Below are 14,814 nucleotides of genomic sequence, written 5' to 3'. Positions count from 1 at the left end.
CATTTTCCAGTCTGTACACTGAGTTTGAGGATCTAATCCCACAGGCATGATACTAGTTGACTTTGTCACATCCCCTGGGGTTACTAGTTACATAATCTTAGGAATAGGGATGGGCAGGATTTTTCCATAAGCATTTGGCTCATTGAAGAATGGGAATCAGGAAGCCAAGACCTGTGGGAAAGAAAGAGGGTTGAAGGGTGTGGGCAGTTACTTGGCCCACGTGCTGAGTGCCCTTTATGTGCCAGTACATTTGGTCTTATAGAACCTCCCTTTGTACACTCAGCATCCTGAAGGGTGATCAGACATGGGCCCAGATAACTTTTAAACAAGAAACAAGATCAGAGGAGTGATCTTGGTTGTACAGGCTGAGAGGCCCACATAAAGAGGGACTGAAGTCAGACATTGAAGACTGTAAATTTTGTCAGGCATTGATACAGTTGGAGGTAGCACTTCAGGTAAAGATGGCTGCACAAGACAGCGCTCAGAGGTGGAGAGCTGGTGCAGACAGCGTTCAGGTGACAAGAGAACATCCCAGAAAGAATGAGAAAGAATCCAAAAGGACAGAGCTTGGGATGGCAGAAGGGAGGAGATTTGGGCCCTATAGGAGAGAGACTGACAGCCTGTGACCCAGTAGGGCTCAGCCTTCCTTGGGAAAGGGGCTGCTGAAGATACTAAAGCAGTTGCTGACCTCAGTCTCAGAATCCAGAGTCTGAGGAAGGCAAGGGTTGGAGCTGAGTTCCAGAATTGTGCCCCATTTTGGCTTTATTCCAAAGGAGATAGAATGCTGTTGGGAGGTCCTATTTAGGTCCCATTGGAAATTACCTTTCCCAGCATGTGCAGGGTTCATTCCAGAGGTGGGATCCACAGAAGTGGGATAGTCCATGGGGTCAACAGTTGTGTCCCTGTCACTGTGGGGTACCACATTTCTCTCCCATTCAAGGATCTCAAGCTTGTTTTCATTTTAGTTTTAGTTGTCCCTGGGCCCCTCTGCTGGTGTGGAAGCAGGAGGTACAGGCAAGTGGTGATAAAGGGGAAGCTTAGAAATCCAGGTTCCGTTTCTCACCTGGGCCTTATTAGGTAGAATCACAGAAGGGAAAGAATGTGGTAACTGAGGCCAGACAAAAACCCAGGTCCAAATTCTGGCTTCCCAGCTCACAGTCTATGTGACCTTGGACAGTTTACTTAACTTCTCTGAGGTTTAGTTTTCTTGTTTGCATATTGACAATAGAAATGGTTTTAGCCATGCCGTGGAGAAGAATACTGATAGTGTTATCATTTGGGGGCAACTGTCATATAGCAGGAGCTATTCCAAATCTGTACATAAATTGTTGGATTTAATATATTCGAAGTGGCTGACTCAATTCCTGCCTCTCAGAGGGTTTTCTCTGTTTCCCCAGCCCTATGCCTCCACACCCTGGGACCCTCATTTTCTCATTTATAAAGGTTGGGACTTGGATCAACTGTTCTCCAGAGTCTCTTTCCTCACTGAGTTTCTAAGAGTCTCTGATTCTCTTGACTCTTGGCAGATGGTTCTTTTGGAAATTTAAACAAACAGAAGAGGAGGGGAAGAAACCTTACAAAGCCATTTTGTTTGAGGCTGAGAACTTGCACCTGAATTTGTAGTTGTAAAGAAAGCTTCTCTCTGGAATGTCGTGAATTCCCAGGAAAGCAGGGGGCTGAGAAGAGGGCTGGGCCTAAATTACAAGTGAGAGTGAGGGGAGGTGGCAAGTTCCTGTCACACATCTTTCCTTTTTGTTACAATATATGATCTCATTGGTGTTCCTACTGTGCTTTTTCTGAAGAGCTGAGAATTGTACTCTTCTTACAACATCAGAGATGGGTGTTTCCCTCCATTTAAAAAGCTTAGTCCCCAGTACCAAAGTCAACCAACCACCCAAACCACCACCACCACCACCACCAACAACAACAATAACAACAAAAAACCCCAAAACAATAACAAAAAACTCCTCTTAACCCATCTTAACCCAGACATCAGTGGTGCAGATGGGGCCAAGGAGGATGATGAAATGCAAGCTCTACTAATCCTTTTGCAGGTGCACAGCTTTGTTCTTTACAAAGTATATTCTAATTTTATAACAAGGGTTTTGAGTTCTAATGCCAGCCTTGCCACGTCTCAGTGAGCCAGTTACTTTACTTCTCTGAACCTCATTTTCTGCCTTTGCAAATGGGGTCACTATTCCCCCCTCCCAGGCTTCAAGTGAAGATTAAGTGCAATGATGTATACAATATATCTGGGTTGACATTTTTTGGTCATCTTCCCAGCATCCCATTCTGCCTTCTTTTTTTGGGGGGGGGGATGTTGGGGTGGGGTGGGAGTAGGGGATGAGTATTCATGTAGTTCTAGGGAAGCTGAATCAGTAATGGCGCATGTGACCCAGGCTGAGTCAATGAGTGTGTACTGTCTCCAGCCCTAGTTATTGCTTCAAGGGTTGTTATGTGACCTATGCCTCCCTGATTGGAGTGTATGTCAGGAACCTTGAAGAAATCTTTGGAAAAAGAGATTTTTATTGTTGTTGTTGTCATTGTTGCTGGAAGTGAGGATTCCTATAGCCTACACAGAAACAAAAAGGTCAGGTTTAGTGAGAGTAGTATCTTGGTTTCTCATTAGCGATCTGCTAAAATTTTGACCACTTATCTGGCACCTCTCTTGTACACCACTGTTTTTCGAACTGTGGGATAGGACCTACTATGTAGTAAAAATAATTTTGTGGGTCATGACAAGCATATTTCCTGAAATGGAGTAGATTAGACTAGAAAATATGAGCATATCACACGGATTATTTTGCAAGCCTTTTGTTTTAGTGTCTTACTGTGATATAAAAATCTTATTCTCATGGTGGGTTCACAAAGACATTTGATAAAAGCAGCCCTGGGCCATGCATTCCATGAAGGCAGCATTATGCTTGAGTCTGTTGTAGATCCTTAGCAAAACATATAATAATATTTGACTGACTTGAAATATATAATTGGATTTAACTGACTTGGAAATTAAAACCCAAATTGAAAGTATTAGGTACCCCGTTGGGTGGTGAATTGCTTTCTTAGAAACTTCTTATTTATTTATTCACTTTTTGTGATGCTGGAGATTGAACCCAGGGCCTTATGCATGTGAGGCAAGCATGCTACCAACTGAGCTATATTCCCAGCTGAATTGTTTTCTTAAAAACAGGGATTTGGAGACCGGCATGATTGTCCTGGGAAGTGTTCTGGAGCCAGACAGCCCTGGTTTATGTGACTTTGGGCGACACTTCATTGTTTGGAGCCTTGAATGTCCCATCTATAGAACGAGATAATGGAAGTGATCTTAGAGTTATCACCAAGTTTAAAGGAGATCAAGTCTGCAAGGGCCTGGCATAGAGCAGTTAGTCATGCTAATGCTATTCTGAAAGGAGACCATATGCATATGGTGGTATACAAAGAAAAAGGGGGGGATAATAATATTTTGGCAATCTGAAACAATTTTTTGATAGAAAGTACATGTCCTATTTCACCAGTGTTTTCCAGCTATAGTAACCTGCCAAAATGTCTCACAGGAAACTCACTGGAGGGTGAGGCAGGGGGTGTGCTTAATGTAGACAGATGTAATGGAAATGTCATCTCAATCTGTCAAGTTTCTCTAGAGCTAGTGGCCAAGTCGAACATAGTGAATGCTTGGAAACACTGTCAGGATATTCGTGTTTGTCTCGGGGATCCAAGTATGTTTTCATCACACCTGTGTATCACCGTGTTCTCAATTCTTGCCCATGCTTGAGACTTTTGCTTTTAATACAACAACCTGGAGTTCCTTCCTGAAAAAAGGAATCCTCCTATGCTGTGAGCAGAAACAGGGTCCAGATGAGGACGCCAAGTTTGGGGGCCAGGAAGCCATGTCCATAGGGACACTCTTGGGAGCTATATATGATGCCCTCTTTACACTTCTGTACATCTGTTCCCACTTCCTGGAACGCATTTCTCTTCACTACCTGATAAAAACCCCTCAAAAATAGCCCCAAGTGTCAGCTCTCTGTGAGGCCTCCCCAGGACTCCTCTGAGCTGCACTGGCCTTCCCTACAAATCCTCACCATGGACTCCCACAGTGGACAGCAACTGTCACCTGCCTTACAGTGTGAATTTATGGACAGCAGGGGTCCTCTTTCTATCTCTAGTGCCTAAAACAATGAATGCACAGAGGAGACATTTACTGTCATAAGAGAGAGGGCCAGAGGATTGTGTCACAGGATAAACAACTGGAGACTATCATGATTGCAAGCTGGGATATACCCAATTTTTGCCCACTACACATTCTCATATAAGACATTCTGGCTTTATCCATGCCCCACAGCCACTCCCACTTGAGGTTCTCTGTGGCTGACCTGGGCATAGTTACTTGCTTGGGAGAACTGTGGCTGCTGGAGACATCCCTGCCTGCAGGACCCATTGGATACTATATTCAAATCAGTTTCACAACAGTGGAAATCAAAGCTCACTTTTTCAATTAGAGAGAAAAGGAAAGGGAACCAACGTGAGTCAGGCACTGTGTTTGGTATGAAATACATCTCATTTTACCCTTGCAGCTAGGTGGTAGGTAAGTATTTTTTTCTATTTATTCCATGTGTTCCTTGTTACTTTTCGTGCAATTGTTGGATTTTTTCGCTTCATCTTCTATTTTATCTTCACTACTGATTATTAGTTATGTATCTGTTTTATTTTTAAATTTTTTTAGTTGTTGCTGTAAGGTTTTTCATATGCATATTTGCCTATTTAGAGTCAGGGTGGATATTCTAATTTTAATTTATAGATCAGGAAACTGGAATTCAGGGACATTAAGAAAATTTTGCAAACCTGTGATAGCTTAGCAATGGCGGATCCTTCCCTCAGCTTTGTCTCCAAAGTCTGAGTTTTCTATTCCATCATCACAAATTAAGAACTGATTTTATTTTAATCATACCTTAACCTGATTTATCAGAATCTCAGAGCGAGTTTGATTTCTATATCAGAAACTCCCAAAGTGCACTCCAAGGGAAGTATCCAGTGAGATATTAGGATTTCATGGTAAAAAAAGGGTTTTCATGGTCAAATAAGTTTGAGAAATATTGGGCAAATATATTAAACAGCTCTCTTCACTATGACTTCTTAGAGCCTCTCACAAACTGAAAAGTGTTATGAAATATATTTAAGAATGGTGGCCCTTTCAAGTTTATTTGATGCCAGAATCATGACTTCCAGTGTATTCTCTGAACTAGTGTTTTTTTTTTTAATATATATGCTTTGGGATATGATGCTCTTAGGTCAAGTTAATGTTTCCTTAAGAAGACTAAGTCTTGGGGCTGGGGATGTGGCTCAAGCTGTAGTGCGCTCGCCTGGCATGCGTGCGGCCTGGGTTCAATCCTCAGCACCACATTTAAAAAAAACAAAACAAAGATGTTGTATCCGCCGAAAACTAAGAAAAAAATAAATAAATATTTTTAAAAAATTCTCTCTCTCTCTCTCAAAAAAAAAAAAAGAAGACTAAGTCTTGCCAAATGACCAGAGCAATGGGGGTCCCACCCTCTGAAGGAGCCCAGTCCTCACCTGTCATGAAGCACTTGATGTCCTGAGAGTTGCTGATAGGGTTGTTGTTTTTAAACATATAGAGATTAAAAGGCATGATGTTGCTGCTGCTGAGGTGCTTCCACAGCTCGTGGTCTGGGCTAGTCCAGCGTCCAGCCAGCACATCGTAATCCCGTCGGCCCATGTGGACGAGCTTGGTGAGTGGATCATAAAGGCCTCCATGGTAGCCGATGATGATCTGGAAGTTGGGGTTGGTGTCCATGTAGATCTCCCCATAGGCCGTGTACAGGATCTGCTTGATCATCAGGCCTGTTCCACTGAAGACAGCAAGAGGGGTCCCGATGTTGTCACAAGCGATATAAAACTCGTCACCACTGCTCAGCTCCATGGCAAAGAGGTGTCCTTGCAGGTCGTAGTAGAGGGATGTGATCTCAGAGCTGGAGTGGTTGTAGAGGTGGGTGACCTTGGTGGGGTTGGTCAGGTCTGCATAGAAGAACTGTAGGTGGTGACTGTGGCTGCTCTTGCTGGACACCCGCCGACCCAGGCCATCATAGCGGTACCTCACGCTCCAGCCACCAGCCCGGTTGTAGGCCTTGATGAGCAGGCCAGCTGAGTTGTACTCAAAGATGTCTCCACCCCGCTGCCTCAGGAAGCCGTCCTCATCCATCTTGTATTGCACATCACCCAGCCTGGTGATGCGGTCACGGAGGTCATACCGTAGTGGGGTTAGCCGTGCACTGTTCCCAGGACTCAGCAAGTGCAGGTTCCCATTGAGGTCATAGCTATAGCGCCAGAGTGGCTTGTCATTGATGGAGACTGTCTGCAGCTGGCCGTCGGCATCATACTCATAGGAGTAGCGGGTAGTGTTGGCGTAGGGTCCCACCTTCAGCTCCTTCTTCACCACTCGCCCCATGTTGTCATACTGGACTGTCATCCAGTACATGAGCGAGCGGAAAATCTCATACTGCACTTCCTTCATCCTGCCATAGGCATCAAAATGCTTGGTGTGGGTCATGACCGCTGTGGTAATGATCTGGTTGATGTCATAGTAGATGACACCAAACTTCCCAAACTGCTCTGTCTTGCCTGACACATCATCGTAGCGATAGAGATCAATGGGCAGCGGGGTCTCGTTGATCACAGCCTGCATGCTGGTCACTCGGAAACTGTTGTCATAGTTGTAATCAAAACGGGCGTTGACCATGCCCTCCTCGGTGAAGCGGAAGATCTGCCGGTCGATCAGGGGCCCGATCTGACGGTAGCGGATGGTGCAGGTGAAGCCCTCATTCTGTAGGTTGATGGTTTTCAGCATGCCTGCGGTCTCATCATAGGTGAAGCTCACCTTGGTGGTGTCGTACAGTGTCTCAGCCAGCTTCGACAGCTTGCCGTACTTGTATATCACTCTGCGGCCGGTGCCCAGGTAGTAGGTGTGGAGCAGGTGTCCATCCTCGGTGAAGTCCTGTATGACGGAGGCGTTGCCTTCAGGGGGCTGGTAGACGTTCCTGTAGTAGCCCACTGAACGAATGGTCTCTAGTGTCTGCCGGGCCACATTGGGCATTGTCACGGAAGAGAGGCGGTCGTTCTTGTCGAACTCAAAGATGTACTGCCTCTGACTGTGCAGAAGCAGCACCATGGACTGGAGGGAGAGGAAAACCAAGAGATGAGGGGAGGGGAAGGAGGAGGAAGGCTACATCTGGTACCCAAGGCTCAGGAAAGTGGTCCTGGGCGATGCCCAACCAGAGCCTTCCAACCGTGTGCCACAGGATGCTGCAAACGGGTTATTATGGATGTACTGTGGTGGGGTGTTCCCTGGCCATTGGCCCTGGCAGGCCTGGGCCCCAGAACACTCAGACCGTTTGCTTTCCTCTGTGAGCAGGTCCTTGGTGTGGCACAGGCCTGATCACTTCTGTGTGTGGTGGATTGTGAGGAAGGTTGGGGTGCACTGGCCTAAAGAAATTCAACAGCCCTCCTACAGGCTTCTTTGCAGCAGATTTCTCAAATTAACCTTCCTACTCAAGCGAGGTGTTCTCTATAAGACAGTCCCATGGTGTCATCTGCTGGCTGAGCAGCTTCTGTGGACCCCCTGTGCCTACAGCATCAAGACCATGTCTGAGAAGGGTACAGGAGGCTTTGCTCAATTGCTCCAATGGTACCAGGTCAGAGGCAGGCTGTGATAGGGAGAACCTGGCCTCTAGCAGTAGGTCTAATGTGTGGCTCTTGGGTATTTCTCCCCCTCCCCTGGGTTTGGCTTTTCAGTTTGTTGGATGACCTTCAAGTTCTCTCCTTCGGTATTAACACAGAACATTGCTTTCAAGAGAGGCTCACCCAGCACAGGCAGGGAACACATACCACAGAGGAAACAGAGTCTGGTCCTGGACAGGTGACCAAGAGCAGGAAACAAAGTGGGGATCTGAGTACCAGAATTGGAGCATGAAGTTCAGAATCTTTTTTTTTTTTTCCCCCAGGAAAAAGTCAGCAGATAACAGGCCTAGACACATCTAGTCATTAAAGCAATGGTTTTCTCTTATTTGGGACCAACTTTTGATTTTAGGTGACTCTGATTTCTAGTCCCTGGGATGAAATGAATCCTCCTGCCTAAGTTTCAGTCTCCAGGCTTCTGCCTGGTTCTCCATGACGGAATTGCACCAAGTGCTGGACCTCAGAGCAGAGCCCGGCCCTATGTCAGAAACATGAGTTCTGTTCTATAAATCCAGTTAGTGTTTGGTCCTGTTCCTACCTCCACTCTCTCAGGCAAGACCTTCATGTTTCCTTCCCTAGGATCCCCACCTGCCACATCATCACCATGATCCATCCAGATGCCTCTTGGGCCCCTGACCCTTGCTGGTTGATTTTCCTGAACATTTCTTTTTGAAAAATGATTATCTCCCATTTGGAAGACTGCCTGGGTCACACTTATTCCACTGAAGTCAGCAAGCGAGGTCCAACCATGGGTTAAACCATAATGATTGACCTTTTATATTGCAAGGACAGTGGTGGAGGGAAACAGACACTTGCCTTCTCTAAGTATGTGTAGCTCCATGTTTTCCCATCAGCAAAGATCCTGGATGTGATCCGACCCGCCTGGTCATATTCCATTCGCTCAGACATGATGCCTCTCTGGATGCCGGCGATGTGGCCCCCAGGGGAGTATGTTACATTGACGCCATTCAGCCTGCTGCTGGGTGACCAGAGGCTGGGCCTCCCTGCCTGGTCATACAGGATCCGAAGGGTGAACTTGCGGTGGTCATCATAGATCTTCTCTGTGCGTGTTACACGGTCGAAGTCCAGAGACAGGAGATTCCGGTTGTGAACCTGGGGAAGGGGTAATAAAGAAAATTAGCCTGGACACTGAATTTTGTGTGATGACAATGTAGCTCTCACCTGTGCTGAGAAGCTCCTGAGTAGAGGAGGCAGCACAGGTTGTGGGTGTCAACACCCATGGATTTGATTCCTGGCTCTGTCGCTTGTCGGCTCTGTGATGTTTCATCTGTGAGATGGGAATGGTAATGCCAACTGCACAGGGCATTATGGGAGGACAGACAAGGCAGATGTTGAGCACATGGCAGCTGTGACTGAAGAGGATCCACGTGATTTTCTAATGTGATTTTTCAATGAGGACATATTTAAAAAAGAAACAGGCAGATTTCTCTTGGCTCCCTCCTAAAAACAGAGCCACCAAGTAGGCCTAGCAAAGAAAATACCTGACATATCAATTCTGTGCTGGACACCATGCTATGTTTGACACTGATGAAAACAAAGCCCCAAGTAGTGAAGGCATTTGCTGCAGATCTCATTGCTGGGGAACAACTGAGTCTGCACCTGACTCACCACTGTGACATTTTGATAGACACTCAGTGGTTCTCTGGGCAAGCCTGGCCTTCTTAGGATTCTGGACTTCCCACGCCTCTGGGAACTCTCCTGCCCTTGCCCACAGTCAGAGCTTGTGATCACCTCCATCAGCTCCCAAGACATCATCATTTCCTCCCCCACCCTCCTCTTCCTCCTTCTAGAGGCCTAGGAGGCAGTGGGTGTTTGGGCCTAGGGTGGCTTCTCTGGCTTGGGCTGGTTGGGGTCCAGTCGCAGCTTCAGAATGCTTTGCTCCTGAATCCAGAATCAGGAGCCCCTTGTACAGTCTCCACCTGAGCTGCTGGGTCAGTATGCAATTTAATTTCTTTGCAGAGTCAGAAATACAGAGTTCCCTCAAAGGTAGAAGATCAGGGTTTTCGTAGTTTAGTAAAGAAATATACTTTGGGGATCTATTTCTGTACTTGGATCTGGCCCTTAGGCACTGACTTCCCCTGAAACCCTGCCAGGTACTAAAATGCTGGCTCCCTCTAATGGCCACCTGGCCTCATGGGACATTTGGGCACATATTCTGTCTTCTCCACTAGTTACCCGTTAAGTTCAACAGGTAGGAAGGCTCAAGAGGAAAGCAGATAATTAGGTCACATAATGCACAATGGCACATGTGGCCTGAGGAAATGAAATCTCTCTGGGGTCCTCTGTAGTTTAAAACAAGTATGTGTGTGGGGGGTGTGGGGGGATAGGGCACACTCAGGTCTAGGAATTAAGGCCAGAATCCAACCTCAACTTTGTGACAGGCTTTTCTGTGTGCCCTTGGGCAAGTGTCTTCCCCTCTCTGTGTCCTGGTTTCTTCCTCTGTGTAACCACAGAGTTGTTGTGAGGATCCGAGAAACCTAAGTAAATTACATAGTGGAATGCTAGACACAGAGACGGTACTGGATAAACGATTGAGATTATTTCCATTAAATGACAGCAAATGTTCATGGTCAATCTCAGAGAAAGGAGAGATGTGTATGTCTCCCTCTCTCCCCACTCAAGTTCTAAGGCCTTGAAAATAAGGATTTATAATGATGATACTGCGACGATTTTAGCGGTGAATGGCCTGGTTATAATAAGGTTGCCTTCCCTGGGGTAATCGAACACAATTGTAGAAGCAAAAACAGTGTGGCAGACAATTCCTGTGAAAAATCAAAGGCACTGGAGGCTGACGCTTGTTCCTTGCAGAGACAGCCCACAGAGACAGGGCTGAACTACCCACAAGACAGGGGCCTTGTTAAGGCACCTTTTGGAAGGTCCTCCTATGGCTGCCCCCAGGGTGGTGCCACCCACACAGCTGCCCCAACACCCCCTGGGACCCCAGTGAAGGGGAGTTGTACCTCTGTGGCAAAAATTAATAAAATTGAATTAAGCAGCTCACTGGGGAGCACCTAATGCTTCCTGTGCTCGGCAGTGGCGGCAATGAGATTATTTTACATCTTTCTTTATTAAAAAAGTTCCCAGTCATATAAAAAATGAGCTCCATTATGGGGAGGCACACCCGGCTAACATTCTAATTCCACATGCTTCCACTGTGGGTGGCCATTTATTTGGGGAGGAAGCCGAGATGTGGCCACCCGACTGGAGCACCATCCATCTCAGGCTGGGAGAGAGACCAATTAAAGCCTGGGAAACTTTTGGTCCAGTTCACACAGTGGAGAGAAAATCCTAATAGTACTAATCGCTGCCCTCTATAGAGCACCTGGGATCTATGGCACTGGGCTAGGTGCTTTCAATATGTCGTCTTGTTTCTCAGAGGAACCTGAGGCTCAGAGGATTTGCTGAGGCTACACACGTGGCCCAGCAGGAATCCAACCTGGGTTTAACTTCCCATTTTGCACACTGCCTCAGATGTGCAGGAAGGGCTGCTTGAGAATTCTGGTGGGGTCTCAGTGAGGGCCACAGATGGTGGCAGGCCCCTGAGAACAAAAGCTGTGAGGCCTTCCTGAGAGAACTAGCAGGAGGCTGTTTTCCCACATCAGATGGTTACTAGAGCGTTGGGCTGAGTTGGTGGGAACAAAGGAAGCCTGGTTTTCTGGGTTCTAGTTTTTGATATTGGATGTCACTTAACATTTTGGTATCTGTTGTGGGCCTACTTTGTCATCTTTACCATGGCCTAGTTATGTGACTCTGGAAAAATCACTGGCCTTCTCTGGACCTTGGTTGCCCCACATGTAAAAAAGGAACTTAGGTGGTGAGCTGTCTTTGAGGAAAGGCAGGGAATGAAGGGAGCCCAAGCTGTGCAGCTACAAGGACGCTTCTCTGGTCTTGGGGATGTTGGGAAGATCTAGCTCCACTCTGTGGTTCACTTCAGCTCAGTGAACACCTACTGAGCACCTGTGGTCTGCAAAGTGCTGGGTTGAAAGCCAGGCCTAGGTCACCAGCTCTCACTCTGCCTGTTCTTTCCTTTGTGAATCTGAAGGGAAATACTGCTGGGCCGTGAACCCCCAGGCCACAGCCACACTCTGCTCATGGGAGGTGAGCAGACAGGCGCTGAATCAGGCATCCACACCCTGCAAGGTGCTCTGATATGCCATAGCACAAAGCCAGTTCCTTGCAGTGACAGTTATAGTGAGGTCATTTTGGTCATTTAGGAACAGTCACTCTTTCTGGAAAGAGACCGTGGCTTAGGCTCCAAAGAGATACAAAGAATTTTGGGACACATTAGCAACAGTACTGACAATTACAATAATAGCACTGACAAGAAGAGCAGCTATCCTTGACCACCTCGTCTAAATCAGACACTTCACACGTTACCTCTAATCCTTGTAGCAACTTGTAAAATCGGTTTTATCTTCCTCCTTTTATGGAGAAGGAAATGGAAGCTCTAAAACGACTGACAAACCCAAGTTCACTTGGAACAATAAGCTGGAAATTCGCCTCCTACCTAACTCCAAAGCCATAGATCCTTACATAAGTTAAAGCTGAAAAGACCACACAGGAGCCTCTCATGACATGTGGTACCTACTTTAGAACCTCCCTCTGCAGGTGAGGAATCTAAGGTCTCAGAGAGAGAGTTTTGAGAACAGACCCCAATTCTTAGGGTCTCCTCATCCTCTCCCAGCATGCACTCTTGTGCAGTGGCCTCCAAGGCCTTGCTCACCCGCAGCCGGCGCCCGAAGACGGTGACCTGGCCTCGAGCCTGCTCCTTGCGCTGCCGCCACTCCACCAGGTTGAGGCCATTGTCAATGGGCAGCGTGACATTCCTTTTGCCCACCGTGGGGTTGACAGTACCAGCGAGCAGGTGGGGCTCAGTCTGCAGTGCCACCTCCATGCCATTGGCCAGCAGCAGTCGCAGAGAGCCATCGGCCCCGATGTAGTAGCTGTTCCGGACTTGGTCTGAAGGAGAGGAGAACACAGGTGCTCAGGAGGGCTGGGGATGGAGTGGAGGTGAGCATTCCCCCAGCCATAGGAGTAAAATGTGATAACTGAAGAAAACTGGGAAAATACATGGACAAGAATATCCATAATCTCAGTACTCAAATAAGAGCATTAGAAATATTTTGTATATTTGTAGATTTCAGGGTATTTCCCAATACACTTAAAATTTTAAATAATTGTGGAGTTTTGGACTCATCACTGCATTATATCATACCCATGAATATTTTTATAAACATTTTTCTTAATGACTATAAAGTATTCCATTATATGGAAGTACTATTCTTTATCTAACCATGCCCCAAATAGGTATTCAGTGTGTTTCCAGTTTTTCACAATTACTGGACAGTGTAAATAAATATATTTCAAATATTATGACACTGCAAATAAATATATTTCAAATATTATGCTAAATGAAAGAAGACACAGAAGGCTATGTTGTATGAGACCACGTATTTTTTCACTTACTTGCTTATTGGTATTGGGGATTGAACCCAGGAGTGTTCTACCACTGAGACACAACCTCAGCCCTTTCTATTTTTTATTTTGAGACAATGTCTTGCTAAGTTGATGAAGCTGGCCTTCAATTTGGGATCCTCTTGTCTCAGCCTCCTGAGTCACTGGGATTATAGGCATGTGCCACATTGCACCCAAATGTATGAATTCATGTATAGGAAATGTCTAGAGTAGGTGAATCCAGAGAGACAGAAAGTAAGTTGATTAATGGTTCCAGGGCAGAAGAGATTGCTAATAGGTAAGAGATTTATTTTTTGAGGTGTTAAAAATGTTCCAGAATTAGATAATGTTGATGGCAGTACAACTTTGGAAATATGATAAAAGCCATTGAATTGCACATTTCAGAAGAGTGAACTTTGGGGCTGGGGGCATAGCTTAGTGGTAGAACACCTGCCTAGAATGCTCAAGGCCATCTGTTTGATCCCTGTACCCCATAAAGATAAATAAATAAAAGATTGAAGGCTTCAGCATATTTATAAAAAAGGGTAAATTTGAGCTATGTCATTATATTTCAATTAAAATGTTTTTCTTTGGATAAATCAGAATCCAAAATTTCCATTTTGGATTAATCAAAATAGATTCCTTAAAGTAGGATTACTAGAGCATATTTGAGTCTTTTGATATGCCCTAGGATAAGAGTGTTCTTTATAACAATGTAAAAAATAATACTAAAATCACTGACAGAATGCTGCACACACACACATTTTAAATTGTTACGACAATGGTTTTAAAATAGCTCTGATTAGAAAATTTAAATCTAATTAAAACATTTTAATTTGGCTCCTTAGCTAAAGAAACTTCTGGAGAAAAAGGTAAACTTCATCTTTAAAATGCACCATGAGTTCTCCTCTGTAAATGGAAGCAGTATCTCTGGGCTTGTGTGGGAATTTCACTCCTTTGTCCTCCTTGTGTTTCTGCTGTCTTTAGAGGAAGCTAGACCAAGTCCTTCCTGCAGGGCTCTGCTCAAATGTCACTTCTTCCAAGGCGCCCCCTGTTCCTCTGGTCAGAGGAACTCCTTCCCCTCCTGTACACTTCTCAGCCTCTATGTGGGCCTCATAAGTGGCTCACAGCTGAGGGGTGCAGGGTCCACCATCCTGCAATGAACACACTCCCCAATGTCTAAGTGCTCACTGAGCGCCATCGCCCAGAAAGAGCATGGGCTTGGGTTCCAGCACTGCCATGGTTTTGCTGTGAGACCATGGCCACATGCTTGGTGTGCCTCTGTTGCTTCTCTGTAAGATAGGGGTAGTAACTGTGCCCTTGTCTCACAGAGATGCTCTGAGAGTGAAGTGAGATGAATACAAGGAGCTAAGGACAGGACCTGGCAGGTGGTACTATGTAAATGTTGGCTATTTCTAGTTTACTGTGTGTGGCACTGAGGTGGTCACCATCACATGCATTCTGTCCACCACCCCCCCCCCATTTCACACAGCTGTAATAGTGAACTTTCTAGTGCTCTTCAATAGCTCTTCCTTAAAAACAATAAAAATAAAAACAAAACCAAAAAATAATAAAAGCTCTCTTTCTTGT

At 45.8% G+C, this 14,814-nt stretch overlaps 1 protein-coding gene across 22 annotated transcripts in view; it reads right to left on the bottom strand.

Annotated features, from left to right (window-relative positions):
• Tenm4 (teneurin transmembrane protein 4) overlaps positions 1 to 14,814 on the bottom strand; it is a 2,842,490-nt gene that overhangs the window by 7,830 nt on the left and 2,819,846 nt on the right. For all 22 annotated transcript variants that reach the window (XM_048789141.1, XM_048789145.1, XM_048789157.1 and 19 more), the window contains 3 exons: positions 12,494 to 12,729; positions 8,566 to 8,862; positions 5,572 to 7,186 (listed from right to left, as the gene is read on the bottom strand). In XM_048789141.1, the coding sequence (XP_048645098.1) occupies positions 5,572 to 7,186; positions 8,566 to 8,862; positions 12,494 to 12,729 (2,148 nt within the window). The remainder of the gene's footprint in view (positions 1 to 5,571; positions 7,187 to 8,565; positions 8,863 to 12,493; positions 12,730 to 14,814) is intronic.

Source organism: Marmota marmota, unplaced genomic scaffold (assembly GCF_001458135.2).
Source record: "Marmota marmota marmota unplaced genomic scaffold, marMar, whole genome shotgun sequence".
Classification (NCBI taxonomy): Eukaryota; Metazoa; Chordata; class Mammalia; order Rodentia; family Sciuridae; genus Marmota; species Marmota marmota.
The sequence above is the reverse complement of the archived record's forward strand: the minus strand, read 5'-3'. Positions and strand labels throughout refer to the sequence as shown.